Raw genomic sequence first — 25,461 nt, forward strand, 5'->3', positions numbered from 1 at the left:
GGAGGATTCCCTCTTTTTCTATTGATTGGAATAGTTTCAAAAGGAATGGCACCAGCTTCTCTTTGTGCCTCTGGTAGAATACAGCTGTGAGTCCATCTGGTCCTGGACTTTTTTTGGTTGGTAGGCTATTAATTATTGCCTCAATTTCAGAGCGTTATTGGTCTATTCAGAGATTCAACTTCTTCCTGGCTTAGTCTTGGGAGGGCGTATGTGTCCAGGAATTTATCCATTTATTCTAGATGTTTTAGTTTATTTGTGTAGAGATGTTTGTAGTATTCTCGGATGGTAGTTTGTATTTCTGTGGGATCCGTGGTGATATCCCTTTTATCGTTTTTTATTGCATCTATTTGATTCTTCTCTCTTTTCTTCTTTATTAGTTTTGCTAGCAGTCTATCAATTTTGTTGATCTTTTCAAAAAACCAGCTCCTGGATTCATTGATTTTTTGAAGGGTTTTTTGTGTCTCTATCTCTTTCTGTTCTGCTCTATTCTTAGTTATTACTTCTTGCCTTCTGCTAGCTTTTGAATTTGTTGGCTCTTGGTTCTCTAGTTCTTCTAATTGTGATGTTAGGGTGTCGATTTTAGATCTTTCCTGCTTTCTCTTGTGGGAATTTCGTGCTATACATTTCCCTCTACACACTGCTTTAAATGTGTCTGAGATATTCTGGTACATTGTGTCTTTGTTCTCATTGGTTTCAAAGAATATCTTTATTTCTGCCTTCATTTCATTATTTACCCAGTAGTCAGTCAGGAGCAAGTTGTTCAGTTTCCATGTAGTTGTGCGGTTTTGAGTGACTTTCTTAATCTTGAGTTCTAATTTGATTGCACTGTGGTCTGAGAGACACTTCATTGTGATTTCTGTTCTTTTACATTTACTGAGGAGTGCTTTACTTCCAACTATGTGGTCAATTTTGGAATAAGTTTGATGTGCTGAGAAGAATGTATATTCTGTTGATTTGGGGTGAAAAGTTCTGTAGATGTCTATTAGGTCTGCTTGTTGCAGAGCTGAGTTCAATTCCTGGATATCCTTTTTAACCTTCTGTCTCATTGATCTGTCTAATACTGACACTGGGGTGTTAAAGTCTCCCATTATTATTGTGTGGCAGTTTAAGTCTCTTTGTAAGTCTCTAAGGACTTGCTTTATGAATCTGGGTGCTACTGTATTGGGTGCATATATATTTAGGATAGTTAGCTCTTCTTGTTGAGTTGAACCCTTTACCATTATGTAATGGCCTTCTTTGTCTCTTTTGATCTTTGTTGGCATAAAGTCTGTTTTATCAGAGACTAGGATTACAATCCCTGCTTTTTTTGCTTTCTATTTGCTTGATAGATCTTCCTCCTTCCCTTTACTTTGAGCCTATGTGCATCTTTGCATGTGAGATGGGTCTCCTGAATACAGTACACTGATGGGTCTTGACTCTTCATCCAATTTGCCATTCTGTGTCTTTTAATTGTGGCATTTAGCCCATTTACATTTAAGGTTAATATTGTTATGTGTGAATTTGATCCTGTCATTATGTTAGCTGGTTATTTTACCCATTAATTGTTTCAGTTTCTTCATGGCATCAATGGTCTTTACAATTTGGCATGCTTTTGCAACGGCTGGTACCAGTTGTTTATTTCTATGTGCTTCTTTCAGGAACTCTTGTAAGGCAGGCCTGGTGGTGGCAAAATCTCTCAGTATTTGCTTGTCTTTAAAGCATTTTATTTCTCCTTCACTTATGAAGCTTAGTTTGGCTGGATATGAAATTCTGGGTTGAAAATTCTTTTCTTTAGGAATGTTGAATATTGGCCCCCACTCTCTTCTGGCTTGTAGGGTTTCTGCCGATAGATGCCCTGTTAGTCTGATGGGCTTCCCTTTGTGGGTAACTCGACCTTTCTCTCTGACTGCCTTTAACTTTTTTTCCTTCATTTCAACCTCAGTGAATCTGACAATTACGTGTCTCAGGGTTGCTTTTCTCGAGGAATATCTTTGTAATGTTCTCTGTATTTCCTGAATTTGAATGTTGGAGTGCCTTGCTAAGTTGGGGAAGTTCTCCTGGATAATATCCTGAAGAGTGTTTTCCAGCTTTGTTCCATTCTCCCCATCACTTTCAGGCACACCAATCAAACTAGATTTGGTCTTTTCACCTAGTCCCATATTTCTTGGAGGCTTTGTTCGTTTCTTTTTACTTTTTTTCCTCTATCTTGTTTTCTCACTTTATTTCATTAATTTGATCTTCAGTCACTGATACCCTTTCTTCCACTTGATTGAATCAGCAATTGACGTTTGTGCATGTGTCACCAAGTTCTCATGCCATGGTTTTAGCTCCATCAGGTCATTTAAGGTCTTTGCTACACTGTTTATTCTAGTCATTCATCTACTCTTTTTTCAAGCTGTTTAGCTTCCTTGCAATGGGTTTGAACATCCTCCTTTCGCTTGGAGAAATTTGTTATTACCAACCTTCTGAAGCTTACTTCTGTCAACTTGTCAAAGTTATTCTCTGTCCAGCTTTGTTCTGTTGCTGGTGACGAGCTGTGATCCTTTGGAAGAGAAGAGGCACTCTGATTTTTAGAATTTTCAGAATTTTCAGCTTTTCTGCTGTGGTTTCTCCTCATCTTTGTGGTTTTATCTATCTTTGGTCTTTGATGTTGGTGCCTAGAGGTGGCGTTTTGGTGTAGATGACCTTTTTGTTGATGTTGATGCTATTCTATCTATTTGTTAGTTTTCCTTCTAACAGTCAGGTCCCTCAGCTGCAGGTCTGTTGGAGTTTGCTGGAGTTCCACTCCAGACCGTTTGCGTGGGTATCACCAGCAGATGCTGCAGAACAGCAAATATTGCAGAACAGAAAATATTGCTGCCTGATCCTTCCTCTGGAAGCTTCGTCACAGAGGGGCAGCCACCTATATGAGGTGTCTGTCGGCCCCTACTGTAAGGTGTTTCCCAGTTAGGCTACACAGAGGTCAGGGACCCACTTGAGGAGGCAGTCTGTCTGTTCTCAGAGCTCAAATGCCATACTGGGAGAACCACTGCTGTCTTCAGAGCTGTCAGACAGGGACGTTTAAGTCTGCAGAAGTTGTCTGCTGCCTTTTCTTCAGCTATGCCCTGCCCACAGAGTTGGATTCTAGAGGCAGTAGGCCTTGTTGAGCTGCACTGGGCTCCACCCAGTTTGAGCTTCCCAGCCACATTGTTTACCTACTCAAGCCTCAGCAATGGCAGACGCCCCTCCCCCAGCCAGGCTGCCACCTTGCAGATCAATCTCAGACTGCTGTACTAGCAGTGAGCAAGGCTCCATGGGCATGGGACCCACCAAGCCAGGCACAGGAGAGAATCACCTTGTTTGCCAGTTGCTATGACCTTGGGAAAAGCATAGTATTTGGGCGGGAGTGCCCTGTTTTTCCAGGTAGTCTGTCACGGCTTCCCTTGACTAGGAAAGGGAAATCCCCTGACCCCTTGTGCTTCCCAGGTAAGGTGACACCCCGCCCTGCTTCAACTCCCCCTCCGTGGGCTGCACCCACTGTCCAACCAGTCCCAATGAAATGAACCAGTTACCTCAGTTGGAAATGCAGAAATCACCTATCTTCTGCATTGATCATGCTGGGAGCTGCAGACCCGAGCTGCTCCTATTTGGCCATCATGGAACACCCCCCCCCAGTCTTTACATTTTTTATATAGCAATTGAAAGGAATCCTTGGCATTTAGCTCTTCCATTCCCCAGCTCCACCATTCTTTTCCAGCTATAGTCTTTGACCTTTCACTACATATCCTGGACCCTAGACAAACCAAACTCCTTGTCATTCACTGAATAAGCCCAGTGTGTAGTCACTTAATAAGCCCAGTGTGTGTGTATATATATCATATTTTTAATCCAATTGCCCATTGATGGACACTTAGGTTGATCCCATGACTTTGCTATTATAAATAGTGCTGCAATAAACATACACGTGCTTGTGTCTTTTTGATATGATTATTTCTTTTCTTTTGTGTAAATACTAGGTAGTGGAATCACTTGATCAAAAGGTAGTTCTATTGTTAGTTCTTTGAGACATCTCCATTTTGCTTTCCATAGAAGTTGTACTAATTTAATTCCCAGCAATACTGTATAAGTGTTCCCTTTTCTCTGCATCTTTGCCAATATCTATTTTTTTTATTTTTTATTAATAACCATTCTGACTGGTGTAAGATGGTATCTTATTATGGTTTTAATTTTCATTTCTCTGATGATTAATGATGTTGAGCATTTTTTTTCGTTTCTTGGCCATTTGTATGTGTTCTTTTGAAAAATGCCTGTTCATGTATTTTGCTCACTTTTTAATAGGGTTATTTGTGTTTTCCTTTTTGAATTGCTTGAGTTCCTTATAGATTCTTGGTATTAGCCCTTTGTCAGATGCATTGTTGGCAAATATTTTTCCCATTCCTCAAGTTGTTTATTCACTCTGTTGTTTATTTCTTTTTCTGTACATAAGCTTTTCAGTTTAATTAAGTCCTATTTGTCTATTTTCAGTTTTGCTGCATTTGCTTTTGAGGTCTCAGTCACAAATTCTTCCCCTAAGCCAATGTTCACACAAGAGTTTTTGCTAGGTTTCCTTCTAACATTTTGATAGTTTCAGGTCTTACATTTAAGTCTGTAATTCACCTTGAGTTACTTTTTGTATATGTTGAGAGATATAGGTCCAGTTTTATTCTTCTGCATATGGCTTCACAATTTTTGCAGAACCATTTATTAAAGAAGATGTTCTTTTCCTGGTGGATGCTTTTGTTGACTTTCTCAAAGATCAGTTAGTTATAGGTATATAGTTTTGTTTCTGGGTCTTCTATTCTCTTCCATTTATCTATCTATGTTTATAACAGTACTCTGCTGTTTTGATTATTATAGTCTTGTAGTATAATTTGAAGTCAGGCAGTGTGATACCACCAGCTTCATTCTTTTTGCTTAGGATTTCTTTGGCTATTCAGACTGTTTTGGTTCCATATGAATTTTAGTTACATTTTTTCTAATTCTGTGAAGAATGCTGTTGGTAAATTGATAGGAATGGTGTTGAATCTGTAGATTGTTTTGGGCAGTATGGTCATTTTAATGATATTGATTCTTCCAATCTATGAGTATGGGATGTTTTTTCATTTGTTTGTGTCACCTATGATTTCTTTCATTAGTGTTTTTTAAATTTTCCATGTAGAGATCTTTCACCTCCTTGATTAATGTATTCCTAGATATTTTTTAATAGCTATTATAAATGGCATTGAGTTCTTTTGGTTCTCAGCTTGATCATTATTAGTGTATAAAAGCGGTACTAATTTTTATTCATTGATTTTTATATACTGAAACTTTGCTGAGGTCATTTACCAAATCTAGGAGTCTTTTGAAGGAGTCTTTAGGGTTTTCTAGTTATAAGATCATATAATCAGTGAACAGCAATAATTTGACTTTTTTTCCAATTTGAATGCCTTTTTTTTTTTTCTTTTGCCTGATTGCTCTGGTTAGGACTTCCAGTACCATGTTGCATAGGAATGGTGAAAGTATACATCCTTGCCTTGTTCCAGTTTTTAGGGGGAATGCTTTCAACATTTCCCTGTTTAGTATGATGTTGGCTATGGGTTTGTCATATATGACTTTTATTATTTTGAAGCATATTCTATGTCTAGTTTGTTGAGGGTTTTTTTTTTTTTTTTTTTTTGATGGAGTCTCGCTCTGTCGCCCAGGCTAGAGTGCAGTGGCGCGATCTCAGCTCACTGGAAGCTCCGCCTCCTGGGTTCAGGTCATTCTCCTGCCTCAGCCTCCAAAGTAGCTGGGACTACAGGTGCCCGCAACCACGCCTAATTTTTTGTTTGTTTTTTTTGTTTTGTTTTTGTTTTTGTTTTGAGATGGAGTCTCACTCTGTTGCCCAGGCTAGAGTGCAGCGGCGCAATCTCAGCTCACTGCAACCTCTGCCTCCTGGGTTCACACCATTCTCCTGCCTCAGCCTCCCAAGTAGCTGGGACTACAGGCACCTGCCACCACGCCCAGCTAATTTTTTTGTATTTTTAGTAGAGAGAGTGTTTCACCGTGCTAGCCAGGATGGTCTCGATCTCCTGACCTCGTGATCTGCCCGCCTTGGCCTCCCAAAGTGCTGGGATCACAGGCGTGAGCCACCGCGCCTGGCCAGTTTTTTGTATTTTTTAGTAGAGATGGGGTTTCACCATGTTAGCAGGATGGTCTCGATCTCCTGACCTTGTGATCCACTTGCCTCGGCCTCCCAAAGTGCTAGGATTACAGGCCGTTGAGGGTTTTAAGGGATTTTTAGATTTTTAAAATTCACTGAAAAAAAATGAAATTCCCTTCAGGCACTATCAAAAACGAAACTTCACTTACCCTTTTGCCATTTGTTATTGGCATGAATTCAGACTTTTGCCAGAATAGGGCCCCTTCTTATATAGACAGATGAAAAAAATCTATTATCATTCTTTGTGAACATTCAATGAACTAGATATAGAGTTCTTTCCTTAATAGAACAGAAATAGTAAGTAACCCTTTAGATGTGTGACTGGCAAACATTGAAAGATGGTCAATTATACACATGCTTACTTGGGCTGTAGTTTTGAGGTATTTGCAATTTTACATCTTTTTTCAGGCTAAACCAAACCCAAAACAAAACCAAACTCTTCTATTTCATATAAGAAAAGTCTGAAACAGAAGAAATAATCTTGGAGTGTGGAAATATAAATTCAAAATGAAAATTTTTTCAAACAAATAGGAAATGAAAAATTATGACTTTTAATTAAGACTGAGTTTTCCAAAAGCAGTCTTACAGATGAGTATGATATATACATTAAATTGTTTCTGCTAAGCCTTTAGTCAGTAATATAATATTCTTGCATTTTCTCCATACATGTGGTCAGGAAAAGTCTAAAGAAAAAAGTATCAGAATTATTTACTTTGCTGTTTGTTCTTATTTCTTGGGAGGCCAAAGCAAAGCAAAACAAAAACAAAAATACATAATTATTAGGTTCAGAAAGCCATGGGTTTAGATTACAGCTCTCCCCATTTCGCTTTGGTGACTTGGAACAGTTACTTAACTTCTGTGAGCTGTAGCATCATAAAAAATCCAAGACAGCTTCACCTAAGTTTTTTTTGGGAGGGCTTCATGAGATAATTTATGTAAAACATTAGCACATAAAGCATACTCAACAAGTGTTAGTCCTACTTCACTTATTTTTCTAAAATTTTATTCTGGTATGAACATTTAACATGAGATCTACCCTTGTGACAGACTTTTATGTATATAATACAGTTTTATTAGTGACCAGGTACAATGTTGTATAGCAAATCTCTAGAACTCATTCAGCTTTCATGACTGAAATTTTCCACTATGTTATTAGCAACTCCCCACTTTCCCCTCGCAGCACCTGGTAATTATCATCTTATTCTTTGATTCTATGAGTTTGACTATTTTAGATGCCTTATATAAGTGAAATCATGCAGTAATTGTGTTTCTGCTACTGGCTTGTTTCACTTAATGTCCTCAAATTTCATCTATGTTGTTGCATACTGCATACTTTTCTTTTCTTTTAAGGCTGAATAATCCACTGTATGTATATACCAATTTTTTTTACCCATCCATTTGTTGACAGACATTTAGGTTATTCCCAAATCTTTGCTATTGTGAATAATGTTGCAATGAACATAGGAGTACGTATCTCTTCAACATCCTGATCCTGGGATACATATCCAGAAGTGGGTTGCTGGATCATATGATAGTCCTATTTTTCTATTTTTGAGGAACTTTCATACTTTTTTCCATAGCAGTTGCACCATTTTGCATTCCCGGCAACAGCATACAAGGGTTGCAGTTTCTCCACATCCTGCCAACACTTGTTTTTGTGTTTGTTTGTTTGTTTGTTGATAATGGCACTCTTAACAGATATGAGGTCATGGTTTTGATTGGTATTACCCTAATGATTAGTGACAGTGAGGATGATTACATATACTTGTTGGCCATTTGCATATCTTCTTTGGAGAAATGTTTATTCAAGTCCTTAGCCTATTTTTTAACAAAAATAAGTGTTAATTTTTTGAAAACTAAATTTAATTAAAATTAAACAAAATTGATAAACTCTTAGCTAGACTAAGAAAAAAAGAGAGAAGACTAAAATAAAATCAGAAATGAAAATGGAGATATTACAACTGATTACCACAGAAATAGAAAGGATCATAAGAGACTATTGTGAACAATTATATGCCAACAAACTGGATACCCTAGAATAAATTTATACATTCCTAGAAACATACAACTTACGAAGACTAAATCATGAAGAAATAGAAAGTCTGAACAGAACCACAACTACTTGGGAAATTCAATCAGTAATCAGAAACCTCCTAACTAGGAAAAGCCCATTTCTCTTTTTTAAGGAATATTTTCACTTTAATTATTTTGGTTGTCCTGACAACAAATTCTTATTAATGATACGGAAATTTGAAGTGCATTAAATCATTGAAATTACAAACCTAGAGATTTATCTATTCTATTACCTATCACTTTTGTCTGTATCAAAATCACTTGAAGGATTCATTACAACACAGATTACTGGGCCCCACCCCCAAAGTTTCTGATTCGTTAGGTCTGAGGTAGGGTCCAAGAATTTGCATTTTTAGCAAGTTCTCAGATGTGCTGAGTCTACAAATGAAACCTTAGTTGCCACTTTTGTCTACTGATGCACAGGGTTCTGCTCCCAGAAGGCCCTCTGCTCTTAAAAATCTTAAAATTCTTAACAATTTTATCTTTTGATGTATGCTGTGTAAGTGAAGACCAATGAGACAATAGAGCATGCACTAGGGGCTTGAAGCGTCTGCTTATGCACAGTCTACCTCCCACCTACCTCTCACCTAGGCAATGACTTAGTTTGTGGGGAGAGAGGCATTCCACTTTCACTTTCCACTTCTGTTGGGGCCTGGAGTATACACAGAGGTGGTCAGGGTCAGGCATATGCCTGATGACATTTTGGGGCATGGAGGCAGTCATCCTTATCCTGAGTTGGTGGCACTTCATGACTCTAGCATGTGGTCAGCCAACCAGAGGCCATGTCTTAGATTGAGCCTCTTAATCAGTCCTGTTCAGGTAGCTAGCACTTCCTAGCAAACAGTTTTAAAGACTTTCTGGGAGTCACCCATCTTCTATGGTTTGAGGTAGCAGGATGGGATCTTATTGCTGTCAAGAGGAGAAACTTGGCAGCCATCAGACTCAAATGTGCTTAAATAACTGAAGTCATGTAGTGAGACTCTCAGATACCTGTGAAAATCTGCAGTCATCTTCCAAGTATTCTCAAGCTCAAAGAGGTATCCCCATACCTAAGAATGTGCTCCCTCAGGTCTGGTCTGGACTTGAAGTACCCTGTCTTCCTCCTTCCAACCTTCCTGAGACTGACTGGTTTGTCTCTTCTGGCCAACTCCATGTGGATAATTATTTCATAGCTCTGGAGACTATCTATTGTGTTTTTGCTGCAGTTCAAAATAGAGGTTAAATGTTCTTGTAAAGAATATTACAAAGATGAATAATAAAAAATCATGTTAATAATTTAAAATTTTAACTTTCCTTTACATAGAAAATAGCAAATATAAAAACACTAAAGAGATAGACCACAGAAGAAAAAAAAAGCTTTATAATTTACTACCTTCAATGGTACCACTTCTCCCAATTTTTGAACAAAAAGGCCCCCATAATTTGTGGGCCTAGTGCATTTTCATTTTGCGCTAGGCCCACAAATTGTGTAGCTGATCCTGAGTATATAATATAAAATAGGAGTTTTAAAATCCATAACTAAGAGTGAACTGGAGTAGTCAGGAAGTTAATAAGTGTTTATTGAGCACATGACATGTCCAGCAGATATTATAATAAGCACTGAAGATAAAGTAATGACGAAATCATACGAAGTTTCTGTCCTCAAAGAGCTGACATTCTAGATAGGAATTGAGAAGTTCCATGGAAGTTGAGAGACAATTAAAGTTTAAACAATGTATATAAGGGAAAAGGAAAGAAAATATCTCAGACTCCTTAAGACTCCAACTTTAATATAATTCTTCAGCCTCACTGGAACCTTAATCTATTGATCCTTCCATTTTCATTGTCATTCACCCCCTTCATGTTCCCACTTTCTAATTTAAATTTCACAGCCAAGCTCTATAATGCCTTTCTTTCATGCATTTTCAACTCTCTTGCCTCCTTTGTGCTTTGTTTGCTTTGTCACGCTTATTCAGCTTGATCTCAAACCTGGTTAAATTCAACTCTACCTATCCTATTTCTAGGCCCATGTAGCTGAGTATGGCTAGAGAAAAATATATAACCACACTAAATTGTCTCATTTTATCATAAACCATCACTAACTTCAAGTGGGCTCTTATGCTGCTAGGTAATCATACTATATTTTCCTACTCCTTGCCCCTGCACTCCTGGACAACAATTGCACATTTTCTTGTTTATCCTTTTGGTTGTTTGCATGTGTGTGTGTGTGTATGTGTGGGTTTTGTTTTGTTTTGGTATAGATGCGGTCTCACTCTGTCACCCAGGCTGGAGTGCAGTGGTGCAATCATAGCTCACTGTCGCCCTGAACTACTAGGCTCAAGTGATCCTCCCGTCTCAGCCATCTGAGTAGCTGGGACTACAGGCATGTCATCATGCCTGGCTAACAATTACGTATTTTCTCTAGTCTCTTCAAACCTCCAAAACTTACTTTTCTATCTTCAATCTCAGCAATCACCAAGTGTCCTCTTTTATTGAGAAAATTGAAACAATCAGATAAAAACTTCAACAGCTATCATCACATCTACCAACCTATCTGCTTGTATCTCCATGGCCTGCATATTCTCTCCTGTTACAATTACTAAACTAAGCTTCTAACTAGGTGATTCATTTAACAGAATCATTCTATCTCCTGGCATATCCTAAAGGGAATCAAGGTTGGAAGCAGGGAGAGCAGTGAAGAGGTTAATATAATAGTCTGGATGAAAAATGGATAGAGGCTTGCTTGAACTGGGTGGTAGTTATTCACTATACTCCACTTATACTCTAGACTCTGCTTATACACTAGACTCCACTTATATGCTAGACTCTACCTGCTTTCACTTACTTAAGAAAGTCAATCCAGCAACTTTTCCTTTGTTTCCTTTATAACAAATGTTTTTCTTTCTACTGAATTGTTATATAAATATATTGTTATATCTTCCATTAAAAAAGAGAAACAATAGATTCTAGGCGGTTTTAGTCATGGGCAATATAGTAGTGAATAAAACAGACAAAAGTCTCTGCCTTCATAAAACTTACTTTCTATGGTAGAGATAGATAATATGTATGATAAATAAGTAATTATATGGAATAGTAGATACTAATAAGTACTAAGGAAAAAAATAGAGCAGAAAAGGAGATAGGAATTCTTGGTCATTTCTCAGGCAACATCTTATTTGACATATCAGCAACGTATTACACAGGCTACCATTCCTACCTTAAAACACTTCAAATTCTAGAGTGCTATTTTCACCTGATTTTCTTCCTACTTTTTGGCTCTTCCTTCTCAATCTCCTTGGCTTGTTCTTCCTCCATTTCAGTGGACTTAAACCACAATGCCCCAAGACTGATTCTTTGAAACTTTTCTCTTTATATTGAAGCACTAGATGAATTCAGCCAGCTTCATGCCCTTAAATGTCATTTATAATCTGATGGATCATACATTTATATTTATAGTCTGGACCTCTCCCCAAATTCCTAACATATATGCAGTTATTTGATATCCATTTGGATGTTTAGTAAGTATCTCAAACTTAACATGTTCAAACCTGAGCTCTTGGTATTCCTCTCATTCCTCCCACACTTTTCTACATCTATTAATGACAATTCCATTCTTCCAGTTTCTCAAGTCAAAAACATTAGAATCATCCTTGACCCCCATATTTCTTTCATACCCTAAATCCAATTTGTTAACAAATCCTGCTGGCACAACCTTTACAATATACTCAGATTCTCACATTGCTCACCATCTCTACTATTACCACACAGTTCAACCAAGCCTCTATCCATTTTTTACCCAGACTATTACACCAACCTCTTCACTACTCTCCCTGCTTCCAGCCTTGGTTCCCTTTAGGATATGTCCAGGAGGTAGGGTGATTCTGTTACATGAAAGTTAGATTACATCACTTCCATTCTTAAAATCCTTCCATCTCATGCTAAGTAAAAGTCTAGGTCTTTACCATGTCCTAAAAGAACCAACATGATCTGGCTCTACTTTATCTCTCTGATGTTACCTCCTATGAATCTTCTTGGCATTCTAGAAAGTCAAGATCTATAAAGAATCTGAGATTTTATTCTACTTGTAAGCTAATAAAGTTAGGTTGCCAGTTTCGATGCTGATAGAAGACATGAAACTCCTGGCTCAGAGACAAAGGATAATTTATTATTCATAACAGTCATAGAATATCAGTATTTTGTGCTGGTTTCCTGAACCCTAATTCCCACAGGATGATGAAAAGAAGCCTTCCCTTCTTTATTAGTTTGTTCAGGTTGCCATAATGAAATACCACAGACTCAGTGGCTTAAACAACAGCAATTTATTTTCTCACAGTTCTGGAGACTGAAACTCTAAGTTCAAGGTGCCAGCAGGGTAGATGTCTAGTGAGGTCTCTTCCTTTGGGTTGCAGATGGCTGTCTTCTTGCTGTGTGCTCACATGGCCTTTCCTTTGTGTACACATAGGGAGGGGGAGAGAGAGAGAGAGCATGTACTCTGGTATCTCTTTTTAAAAGGACACTAATTCTATCAGATTAGAGCCATACCCTTATGATCTCATTTAATCTTATTTCCTTAAAGGCTGCATCTTCAAATAGATCCATAGTGGGGGGTGGGGCTTTAACATATGATTTTTCTTGTAAGAGGTTGGCAGAGGATGCAAACATTCAGTCTATAACACTATTTAAAATTTATCTACCTTTTTTCAAGAATTCCTATATTCTTTTCTGCTTTTTTTCCTTAGTACTTATTACTATGTAATATCCCATATGATTACTTATTTATCAGACATACTATCTATCTCTACCACAGAAAGTAAGTTTTATGAAGGCAGAGACTTTTGTCTGTTTTATTCACTACTATATTGCCTTTAACTAAAATAGAGCCTACAGCACATAGAATGTGTGCTTTATACTATATGTCCTTGATACTATATGTATTGATTGAATGAAGGTTGTAGTGGGCAAGGCTAGTTATTTGGGAAAGCTGGAGTAAAGTACACTCCTAGCCAGTGAGATCTTCTTTAAGAGGAAAGTCCTAATTAATTAATTGTGTGGTCAGTTACTTATGGTAGATTTAATTAAGATCTTATTATTGAAGCCTGTAAGTTTAAGCATACATTGTAAATGTATTTCTGAAGTAGTAGCTGCTTACAATTTAGATTTACTTGAGTTTTTTCCAGTTATAAAAGATTAAAGGAAGAATCCTGAAAGATTAATAATACATTGTTTGGAAAACTTAACCCTGTATAAACCTAATGAACAGAATATAATCAAAGCATTTATGACTAAAAATTAAGAAACAAAGCAGCTGTTTTGGCAAGGGCAGCTTATTGAGAAATTCATTTTGATGCTGACAGATTGTATGCAAAGAGTATAAGTAAAATGGCTTTCGAAATGTGGATTTCTTGTCTTTTTAACCTACTGTCAGCCATCTCTAAATCAAGGATGCAAAGATATACTTAGAAAAGTCTTTCTATGGCAGGTAGTTATGAAAATGTGGTTTTACTGAATAGCAGGATCAATCCTAGGTAATTTTAATTAAATAATTCTTCATAGCTTTTGGCATTTTTCCTTCATGGGAGACTGGGAGAGATGTTCTTTTATCCCTTAACCCTTAAACTGCAGCACCTAAACCTCTACTCCCCTAGCCTCTGCAGTTGCCCGTATGTACATTTATAGATTTCTTAAAGTGGATTTAAAAACACAACTAAGATCATCCCAATATACTCTTTTCAATTTTATAAATTTTAAGGACTTTGTAAGTGCTTTCTAAATGAATGTATTTTTATCTGTCACCCTTCCCTTTTCAAGTCTCTGTCACATGTACACCCTTGAGGCATATCAGTCTAAGCTGACATACTTACTCTCTCTGCATGATGTAAAAGGACAAAGGAAAGAAAGGGCTAATAGGGTACTGCATAGGGAAGACTCTGGAAATATCCAAAGATCACTAGAGCCCAAACAACCTCCTAAGCTTATAGTATGTTGTCCTCCAAGACTGATGAAAATCACCTATAGGCAATAATCTGGCATACATTGTCAATCTTAGAGAATCCAGGTGAGTAAAATCCCTTTCTGTGTAAAGATGCAAAAGCCTGCCTAAGAGCTGAAAGTAATTGTTTTGTATTTTTCATACAATTAAAATTGCCATCATGAATTCTAGATATTGAAATTTCTTCTTAAGTGTTTGATTTTGAAGACAAATCAAGCATTTTCTAGCAAATTGGTTTATGAAATAAGAAAGCGGTATAAGACGGTGTGATTATTTTTTCAGTTGAAGTTATTTCAATAAATAAAATATGTACATTTTTAAAATTTTCTTTTTTATAAAAAGACTTTAAGGGGGACTATATAGTATAATGAAAGAATCCTGGGGTAGGAATCAGAAAAATCTGAGTTCTAAACTAGGCTCTGACCTAACTTGCTATGTGACCTGGCCCAGCTTTCATAATCTTTCTGGGTCTGTTTTTTCTTCTTTTTTAATATAATGAGAGAGTTGGCCAGTTGATGTCTTAAACTCCTTTTAGACCTAACATTCTATGAATCCAACTTATTATAACAGATGAACTCACAAATCTACAAATTCCTGAACAACAGGTGCTGGACAGGATGTGGAGAAATAGGATCACTTTTACACTGTTGGTGGGATTGTAAACTAGTTCAACCATTATGGAAAACAGTATGGTGATTCCTCAAAGATCTAGAACTAGATGTACCATATGACCCAGCCATCCCATTACTGGGTATATACCCAAAGGATTATAAATCATGCTGCTATAAAGACACATGCACACGTATGTTTATTGCGGCACTATTCACAATAGCAAAGACTTGGAATCAACCCAAATGTCCATCAGTGACAGACTGGATTAAGAAAATGTGGCACATATACACCATGGAATACTATGCAGCCATAAAAAAGGATGAGTTTGTGTCCTTTGTAGGGACATGGATGCAGCTGGAAACCATCATTCTTAGCAAACTATCACAAGAACAGAAAATCAAACACCGCATGTTCTCACTCATAGGGGAACTGAACAATGAGATCACTTGGACTCGGGAAGGGGAACATCACACACCGGGGCCTATCATGGGGAGGGGGGAAGGGGGAGGGATTGCATTGGGAGTTATACCTGATGTAAATGACGAGTTGATGGGTGCTGACGAGTTGATGGGTGCAGCACACCAACATGGCACAAGTATACATATGTAACAAACCTGCACGTTATGCACATGTACCCTAGAACTTAAAGTATAATAATAATAATAAATAAATAAATAAATAAATCTACAAATTCATATACATTAGGGAATATTATGACTCTATAGGTATAAATTATCACACTGTAAAACTTTAATTCCCCATAGACGCTTTAGAATGAATTTGACATGTCAGTGATGTCCAATTATTTTTATAGGTACATTCCTCTCATTGAAAGGAGCTGTGCTAACATTCTCCTGTATGGACCGAACGGGTGGATTAATGCAACCGCCATATGAAGTTTGGAGGGATCCAAACAACATAGATGAAAATGAAAAATCTTGGAGAAGGAAAGTGGTAATGAACTCATCTTCTGCATCCCAAGAAATAGGAGATCATCAGTATACAATAATCTGCTCAGAAAAACAAGCCAAAGTCTTCTCACTGCCTTCTCAGACTTGCCTTTATGTTCATAACATCACGGAGACATCTTTTATACTGCAAGCAAATGTGGTGGTCATGTGTAACAGTGCCTGCTTGGCATGCTTTTGTGCTAATGGACATATCATGATAATGAGGTACTTGCCTTCTTATAAATTATCTGGTAATCACAACACCAGCAAGGTACAATTCTAAAAAATATATGTGTTATGTGCAAGATGTTATCAAGAAGCAACCTGAGATCATTGTTTCATTATGTTTCTGGATGTTTTATTGTTCAACAATTTGTTGAGAGTTTGGGGTTTTTCTGTTTTGTTTTGGTTTTTCTTTTTTGCTAAAAATGCTTGGCATTGTGAGTGAAATATATTTTTAATTGCTATCAAGGAATCTAAGAAAAGAATGATTTTTCAATCATTCAACAAATGTTTATTGAGCATATCTCCCAGATGCTATGCTAAGCACTGGAAATAAAAGATGAATAAGCTAAGTGGAAAAGAAGTTAACTTTTACTTTTCCTGTGTTTCATACTTCACCCAAGAAATTTACATACAGAATTTCATTTGATCCTTAGAACTTCTCTAGGACATAGGAAAATAAAGTATTATTTGCATCCTCCATTTTACATGTGTTAATAAATTAAAGTTACACAATTTGCCTGAGGTTGCAAGTCTAGGAAAAGTGAGGCCAGTCTGATAACTAAAAGTTATCAGACACTTTTATAATAAAATATTGGCCAAGAGATTTCATTCTACTGTAATGAAATGAAAATTTATGAGACACAAAAATAATTATCATAAAATGAACTCATAAACATATACTATATAGAAGTCATTGTCATTCTTTTTAATATCTCACTTATTTCCAAAAATCATTGAGACAAGCATTGTGCTAGGCTTGTGAAGGATATAAAAATTAGTAAAACATGGTCCTAACCCTTAAGAAACTCACTGTCTAACTGGGGAGATAAGATAGATACACAGACATTATAACAAAAAGAAAATGTAAATTCCAACAGAGGAAATATGGGATTGAATTTTCTAGCTACAAACTAAGTTCCCAGAGTTCAAAGTCACAGCATAGTTGAACATGTATTATAAAAAAAGAGTTGTTGGGAGGACAGTAACATGTAGAGATAGTTTGAAGCAAATTGTTGAGGACTTTGAATGTTGAGTTTGAGATTAATCAATTAATAGGAAATGGGGTTTTAAGCAGGTAATTAACCTTCTCTAGCCTTGTGTTAGGACATACACAGGGAGAAGTTGAGATAGGCTTTTGAACTGAAGTGGTCTCTATATTGAAGGCAAGGAGGAAACAGGTGTAAGGGAAACTTATTGAATGCAAAGCTGATTTGTTGTGAACAGTAATGGAGGTTATTAAATCTCGAGGTTAGAAGAGAGTTTAAAGGTTAAAACATTTTTTGAACTTAGATAACGGTTATGTTATTCGCATATAGGAAAGTCAGAAGGATTTGAAAAAGCTGATAAAGAGAAATTTAATAATAAATTGAGAATAAATATTTGAAATGTGAGGTGTTATAAGCAGCAGAGATTTGGCAATAAATTTAAGATTTGCACTCTTAGAAAAATATATGTGGAAGATCCAGCTTTGGAAGTCATATATATAAATGCATCAGTAAAAGTTATGTCAGCAAATGAGATAATAAAAAAAGATAGCATAAAAAGAAACAAGAAATTGATTGAGCTGAGGATAGAAACTTGGGGGTATTCTACGTTTACGTAGTGAAAGAAAGAAGAAGATGCAGCAAAGGAGATTGAGAAGAAGTCATTAGAAAGATAGGACAGGACCAGAATTGTATAACTTCATTAAATAAAAAGAGAAGAATATTAAAACAAAAGAGGTGGTCAAGAGGTAGTAAAATATAGCAGAGAGGTCAAAGAATTTGGGTACAAGAAAAAAACAGTAGATCTCACAACTGGTGGGATATTAATGATCTTTGAGAAAGCAAATATTAGCAGCATGGTGGAAACAAAAGCTAATTTTCAAGGAGACAAGAATAGAGGCAGTGGTGTAGATCAGAGTTTGGCAAATTAATATCCAAAACAAAATCTACCTCCATTCCCCTATCTGATTTTGTACAGCCTGCAAGCATTAAGAATGGTTTTTACATACTTAATGGTTGAAAAAACTCAAAGAGAAGAAGAATATTTCATGATATGTGAAAATTATACGAATTTTAAATGTCAGTGCCCATAAATAAAGGTTTTGGAACACAGCCACACCCATGTTTCTGTATATTGACTATGGCTGCTTTTGCACTACAGGGCAGAGTTGAGTAGTTGCAACAGAGACTATATGGCCTAGAGGGCCTAAAATATTTACTATCATAAATATTTATGGGCCCTTTTTCCCTGGTATTGATTATTCTTTCAGGAAATTTTGTGGTTAAAAGAGAGATGAGTCAGGAAAGTCATTTAAGAATGAAACTAGCTTTTGAGAGTTTTTTTTTTTTTAATACGGAAAATATGAGCAGATTTGTAAGCCAAGGGAAAGTAGTGAAGGAGAAAATTTTGAATAGAAATAATCATTTTATGATCTGTTCATTCTCTCATATATTTCTGATTCTTTTCAATCTAGTTCCCCCTTTCTCAAACTGTTTTTAGAAATTTCTGATAAGGTCATTTCAATCTTGTTTGAAAATGATTTAACTCACAGACATGCCTCAGATTTTGGGGGGGAAAAAAGGTCTATTTGTGTATGTGTGTAAGTGGGTGTATCTCTCACACACATACACTGAGTCATTGATAAATGGTATCTGTCTTCCTCTGCTTGACATGATAATGATACTTTGCTTGACATGATAATGATTACTTTGATATTGTGTCATAGTAGAAATTCTTCATGTGTTCCTGAGGATCCTCAAAACTCACTGAAAAGGAAATAATTTTGATATGATTTTAATAATACATATACATAAAGTGTAGCTAGGAAACAATGGTGTGTACTCTGCTGTATAGTTTAAAGAAATGAATCCTACAAATTAGCATGCAGCTGGACTCATTCATTTTCCCATACTGAGTATATTCCTAGGATCTTTTCAGACCCTAGCAGAAGGTAACTCTCCTGAGCCCAGTCTTCTCAAGTCCTAGTTTTCTGACAGATATCAGGTAGCTAGCCAATGGTTACCTAGATCCTAAGTACCCAGACCCAGAAAAGCAAGTTTGAGAGTAGAGAGGAGAAATAGAAGAAGCTTATTTTTGTATGAATTCTCAAACTTGGCTGTAAGAGACACTTTTTGTGAGACCTACCTTGTTACCTGACGCTGTTTCTTTATTAAAGTATCCTGCATAGAAGAAAGTCTTTTTTCTTCTGTTATAAGAGCAATTGTTTCCTAGAAGTTAGCAACTGCTCTCTTTTCCTACCTGAAGTGACTACACCTCTTTAATTTTCTTTTCTTGGCTTACTTATTATTATACAATATAGACAATGTAGCACATCAGAAAAGTCGGTTGGAACCTCTTCCTCAACTCCACCCTTTAATTTGACTGAATCTATCATGGAAATCTGTTTAACTGGGATTGGTTTGGACTTATATCTTAAGGAGCTTAGTTACCAGAAGTGCTATAACAGATCATCTTTTAATATATTCTTAAGATATTAGGTAATTTGTTCATCAATGAAGCTTTTGAATCCAGTGTATCATTTACATTTACAGCACATCTCAATTCAGACAAGCCATGTATCAACTGCTCAATAGCTACATGTGGTTACTGGCTACCATATTGGAAAGCACAGTGCTTATTCCAGTAGCACAGATTTCAGGTCCCATTTTACATAGTAAATTTCCAGGTCTCAAAGTAGAGTTACAAACCACTTTGATAAAGGAAATCAGTATTTTTTTTAAGGTGCTGGTTTTACGATCTGGGATAATTTAAAATCATTGTGCACACTTAGAATCAGTACAACGGTTTCAAAATTTATTTAATTACAAGTTTATCTTTTTCCTTTTGGCATTAAAGTTCAGATTAAAAGGCAGTGAGACTGGTTTTCGTCAGTGGTTTGTAAAACTGGCTCGAAAAACAGTATCCAAAAGGACACTATGAATATTTTAGCAAAATTATCAGCTACATTAGGATAAGCATATACCCATGGGGTAAGACAATTCAGATGTGTGGTATTCATTTGGATGTGCAAATTCTGATCTATTATTTATAACTTATTCTCATTCCCTTACAGTCTTGGCCATATTTACTTATTAGTCATGCCTCCAGTGCAGTTGCCCTAAGTTATGAGTAATTTTCATTTCCTGTGTATAGAGTAAAGGAATGGGGAGCAAAGCCACTTCATTTCCAGGCACAGTGAACTGGACCCACACCACATCACTGTCAGTTTTGCCTTAAAGAAAGACAATCGACCGAGTATGCAGTCAGACACTTTCTAGCTGTGGTGTTTCTGACATAACCAAATGCTGTAAGTCATTGTAGGAACATGTGAAGTGCTACAAAAAGTGCCCCGGAAATTGCTGGCCACTGCATTTAATCCATCAAGAACATTTGCTAAGCATCTATGTGAAACTGTGCCTGTGAATTTTTTTTTTCATGTATATGATTTTATGTGAAAGTCTAGATTATTGGATCTTAAGACCCATGTCCAGGAACAGGAGTCAGCATAAGGATGCTGAACTCTCCTTCTGGCTGTGCCTGTGACTCCAGAGTCCTGTCTTACTGTGACTTAAAGTTTGATGGAGAGAAAGCTGTAGGATCCATAATTTCTGCCAGGAAACCAGGGTCTTTCTGTTCCTAACCTGAGAATGGGCACCCAGTGTTCTGAGAACACTTTCTGGGCTAACATGGTCCTCACACAGAGCTGAGAAAGAATGTGTTCCCCCTCCTGGGAAGCACATGTAAAAGTTAAGAGCCTGAATCTCTTCTAAACCAGTAATTGACCTCTAAGCACCCACCATACTACTGCTACATTCAGGGCAGAAGACACTACTCTTTGTAATCCAGCCACCACCAAAATGGGAACAAAAGGAAGGAAGGAAGGTTAAGCCATTGGATAATACTGAATCTGTTTCCCTAAGTGACTTAATCTTAGAGCAAGCATAACATCCAGGTTAATTTTTGTAAGATATCTCCTTTTATTATCACCCTCATCATAGTTCCCGATTATCTCTTAAAGTAAGTGGTTTATTGACATTAGTATTTCTGATAATAGTTTACAAACTACTATAAACAAATTTATAAACATTACTATTTCTGATGAAAATAAAGTTGCTTCTCCCTCCAAAAAAAGGAAAGGAAAAGAAAAAAAGAAAGTCGAGTTTATTACCACTGAGCCTTGAAGATAAGAAGAAACAACCAGGCCTGGTATGGTGGGTCATGCCTATAATCCCAGCGCTTTAGGAGGCCAAGGCAGGTGGATCACTTGAAGTCAGGAGTTTGAGACCAGCCTGGCCAACATGGCAAAGCCGTGTCTTTACTAAAAATACAAAAATTAGCCAGGTGTGGTGGCACACGCCTGTAGTTCCAGTTACTCAGGAGGCTGAGGTGTGAGAATCACTTGAACCTGGAAGGCGAGATTGCAGTGAGCTAACTCCACTGCACTCCAGCTTGGGTGATAGAGCAAGACAAATATAAAAATTATAATTAAAAAAAGAAACAACCATAAAATAATAGAATAAAAATTGCTGTTTTTATGTGAAGATCTGCTTCTAATAACCTGCATATGATATATGGATTTACTTTTTTCCATTCAGCCTACCTAGTCTTCGCCCAATGTTGGATGTTAATTATTTGCCACTGACAGACATGAGGATAGCACGAACATTTTGTTTTACCAATGAAGGACAGGCATTATACCTCGTCTCTCCTACAGAAATTCAGCGGTTAACATACAGCCAAGAAATGTGTGATAATCTACAGGTAGGTCAGGAGGTACATTTATGAAAAAGACATTGGACATGGTTGAGAGAATGAGAAAGATGTCTAAAAACTAAAATATTATTAGGTCAGACAATAAACATGCCTTTCCAATAACATGTTTTGAACATATATTCTTCATTTTGAGCCTACCAACTTCTAGTATAGTTCTAGGTATTGCACAGAAATGATAAGAGGGAGACAATGCAAAGATCATTCACATTAATAGCTAATCTTTTTATTTATTTATTTTATTGTTTTTGTCCATGGAGAATCTTATGAAAGATTATAAACTCTCCCCTCAGGGTGGAAAATATGTATGTACATACAAAAACTTTCCATATCATTCAGGGAGTTCAAGAACTCTTGAAGAAACCTTGTGATTAAGGGACACACAAAACAAACATATGTCCTGTGGGTTAGAATTGAGCATTTGCCTTTGATTGTAGCAGTAAGCATAGCCTAGAAACAGAATAGATATAAATGTCTAACCTTGCATAAGAATGGTCACAACATTTTTTAAAAGCATCTTGGACATTTAACTAGTAGTTAAACCCCCTCATTTTACAAATAAGAAAACTAAAACATATTTATTATAATATAGGGGTTAAGAGCATAAGCTCTGAACTACTCAAGTTGTATTTTGGCTCCTCCATTTGTGTGACTTTGGGCATTTTACTTAACTTATCTGTACACTCTACTTTGGAGCATTGTTGTCAGAATTTAGTAAGATTTCATGTAAAGGACTGAGCTCCGTGCCTGGAATATAGTAGGTTTTTTTAAAATAAATAATAATAAATATTAGTATCATCACCATTGTCATTCTACAGATATTTATTGAGTTTTTACTATATGCCTAATACTTGGCTAGACTCTAGGAACATGCTAATAAATAAGACACAAGTCCCTGCCTGTCAGTGTGGAGAGACAGAAGTAAACAGACAATCACACTACTCTGTGGAAACTGCTATATATGGCTGTGCCAGTACTGGGGAGACATAGAAGGAGGACACCTGGGTTGATGGAGCAGAAGGGAGGCAGTTTAACCAGTTGACTCTCTAATGTGCTTTTTAAAAATTTTGTGACTATCCTTACTCAAGGTTAGATAAACCTTTACAGCTATCCTGTTTCTAGTCTATGCATACTGCTACAATCAGAGACAAATGCCCAATTCTAACTCACTGGATATATATTTATTTTGTGTGTCCCTTAATCAAAAGAAGTTAGAGAAGGATTATGGGCACAACTGACTTCCAAATGGTAAATAGGAGTTATCCAGGTGACTGAATGGTTGGGGATGAAAAAGGTAAGATACTTTAGACAGAAGTCGTGGCATGCAAAAGCCTCAGGGCTAAGGAAACTGCCAAGAAAGTGCAGAATTGGGAAGTGAAAAGAGTGGAGGTGTTGTGCTGGAGAATTAGTCGAGTAGATCTTGCAGCCCCTTGTAAGCTCCCTAAGGAATCTATTATAGCATTTAACCCAAGGGCAGTGGTAAGTCATTAAAAAGTTTTAGCAGATTTGTTTATTAAAATAAATATTCTGGTTAGTATGGCAGTTGGTTTTCAGGAAGCATGAGGATGGAGAAAAGTTAGCAGATTCAATAGCTATAAAGTGTAATCAGCTGGATTTAGGGTTATTAGATATAGGAGTGAAGGAAAGGAAGGAATTAGTCATTTCTCGGTTTCTGGCTTGGGGAACCAAATAGATGATGGTGCCATTTCCAAAGAGAAGGGCTTCAGGAGGAGGAGCACAAGTCTCAGTAGAGGTAAGGGGAGATGATGAAGTTAAAATCATACTGGAAGTTTGTAGGAAACCAATATTAGGTCACAGATCTCCTGACTCAGTCTAAGTTCCTTTCTCCACACTGATGGTTCTTAAACTTTGGTTAAGAACCTTGCAAGTCTGGTAAAAATATAGATAATGAGAGTACATCTATGTAGATTCTGATTTCATATATGTGGAATGCAGCCTAGATATCTGCATTTCTAACAAGCATTTCTCTAGTCATTGTAAAGCTCACCAAATATTGAAAACAATTGTACTTCACCCTATACAGTAGCTGCCTATTTTGACTCATTTAAATTCTCTTTAATCATTTTATAATTTTGTACTCCTACAAAAATAGATCCAACCTTCCACATACCACCAAAGCTTTCCTATTTCATAGGGCAGTCTATGCTTGGTTCAGGGAAGGGTACCAGGATAAAAAAGAGGCTATAGTGACTGAAAAAGGATCAGAAGTCTACTGGTAATTATTGAGTACAGGTGGAAATTAATCCTAGGGTAGATATACTAGCTTCCCATACTTTGGTGGAGGGAAGAAGAGAAGAGGACAGATAAAGGAAAATTTTAGAATGTTTGTTACTATAGAAGGGGAGGAATAAAAGAAATGCCAGAGGGAGAACTGTGAGCACAGCAAAAATCACCATGAAAATACATGAAAAGCACACTGTTTTTTTTCATGATGTCTCCTAATATACCACAGTGTTACCTTTTTGTATATTAATTGATTTTTTAATGCTTTTTTCTTTGAATTTGATACAGGACATGCTAGGAGATTTGTTTACTCCCATAGAGACACCAGAAGCTCAAAACAGAGGCTTTCTTAAGGGACTGTTTGGTGGAAGTGGACAAACATTTGACAGAGAAGAGCTCTGTGAGTAAATTCCTGATTGTAAAAATGTATTGCAAAATAGAAGACATGTTTCTGTGTATGTGTATGTGCGTGTATAACTTAATGTAATATGTGATCTCAAATTCTAGACTACATATTTTTTGCTTCTTAAAGTTTGAATATTTGTTTCCTTCTGTACCAGAAAAATTTGCGTTTACCAAACATGAAAAAAAGTGGTCACTTCATATTAGGAAACTGTGTAACAAAAATGATATATATAATTCATACAAATAATGAGCAAGTTAATAAATATCTCATTTACAAGTAGATCATACCTGCATGGCAATGTGAAGGTATTCAAAAAAGTCTAGAAAAAAGATTTTTGAATCTGCCTGACTTTAACCACTGCTGGAAAACAGATTCCTTATTCAGAATGTAAGATTTATCAATCCTACAGAATAAATTACTTAAAAAATCTACCAGTGAGACTTTGATAAACAAAATCGAAAAGTATTACTGTTTATCAAAGTCTCACTGGTAGATTATTTATTTATTTATTTATTTGAGACAGAGTCTTGCTCTGTCACCCAGGCTGGAGTGCAGTGGCCTGATCTCGGCTCACTGAAACCTCTGCCTCCCGGCTTCAAGCGATTCTCCTGCCTCAGCCTCCCAAGTAGCTGGGATTACAGGAGCCCACCATGCTGGGCTAATTTTTGCGGTTTTAATAGAGACGAGGTTTCGCTATGTTGGCTAGGTTGGTCTCGAACTCCTGACCTCAGGTGATCTGCCCACCTCACCCTTCCAAAGTGCTGGGATTACAGGCATGAGCCACAGCGCCCAGCCTCACTGGTAGATTTTTAAATAATAGGAAGATACTAGGGAAAATTTTCAGAGAGAAGGTATGAATATATTTTCCAGAATATCCTACCATCATTTGGTAGTATAGATCAAAATTCTCTTTCTCTGGAACTTTTAACTATGCAAAAACATCTAGGTTCCTTCATACAATAGAATATTATTTGGCCATGAAAAGGAATGAAGTACTGATACATGGTACAACATGGATAACCTTGAAAACATCTTGCTAAGTGAAAGAAGC

The 25,461-nt window shown here is 36.8% G+C and overlaps 2 protein-coding genes across 2 annotated transcripts in view; one reads left to right on the forward strand and one right to left on the reverse strand.

Annotated features, from left to right (window-relative positions):
• The window catches only part of STXBP5L (syntaxin binding protein 5 like), a 488,571-nt gene that overhangs the window by 458,130 nt on the left and 4,980 nt on the right, over positions 1-25,461 (forward strand). The window contains exons 24-26 of the mRNA XM_017955191.3: positions 15,646-16,006; positions 21,586-21,751; positions 24,293-24,404. Of these exons, the coding sequence (XP_017810680.1) occupies positions 15,646-16,006; positions 21,586-21,751; positions 24,293-24,404 (639 nt within the window). The remainder of the gene's footprint in view (positions 1-15,645; positions 16,007-21,585; positions 21,752-24,292; positions 24,405-25,461) is intronic.
• The window catches only part of POLQ (DNA polymerase theta), a 168,952-nt gene that overhangs the window by 16,178 nt on the left and 127,313 nt on the right, over positions 1-25,461 (reverse strand). The gene's annotated exons all lie outside the window — the stretch shown is intronic.

This window comes from Papio anubis, chromosome 2, assembly GCF_008728515.1.
Source record: "Papio anubis isolate 15944 chromosome 2, Panubis1.0, whole genome shotgun sequence".
Lineage (NCBI taxonomy): Eukaryota > Metazoa > Chordata > Mammalia > Primates > Cercopithecidae > Papio > Papio anubis.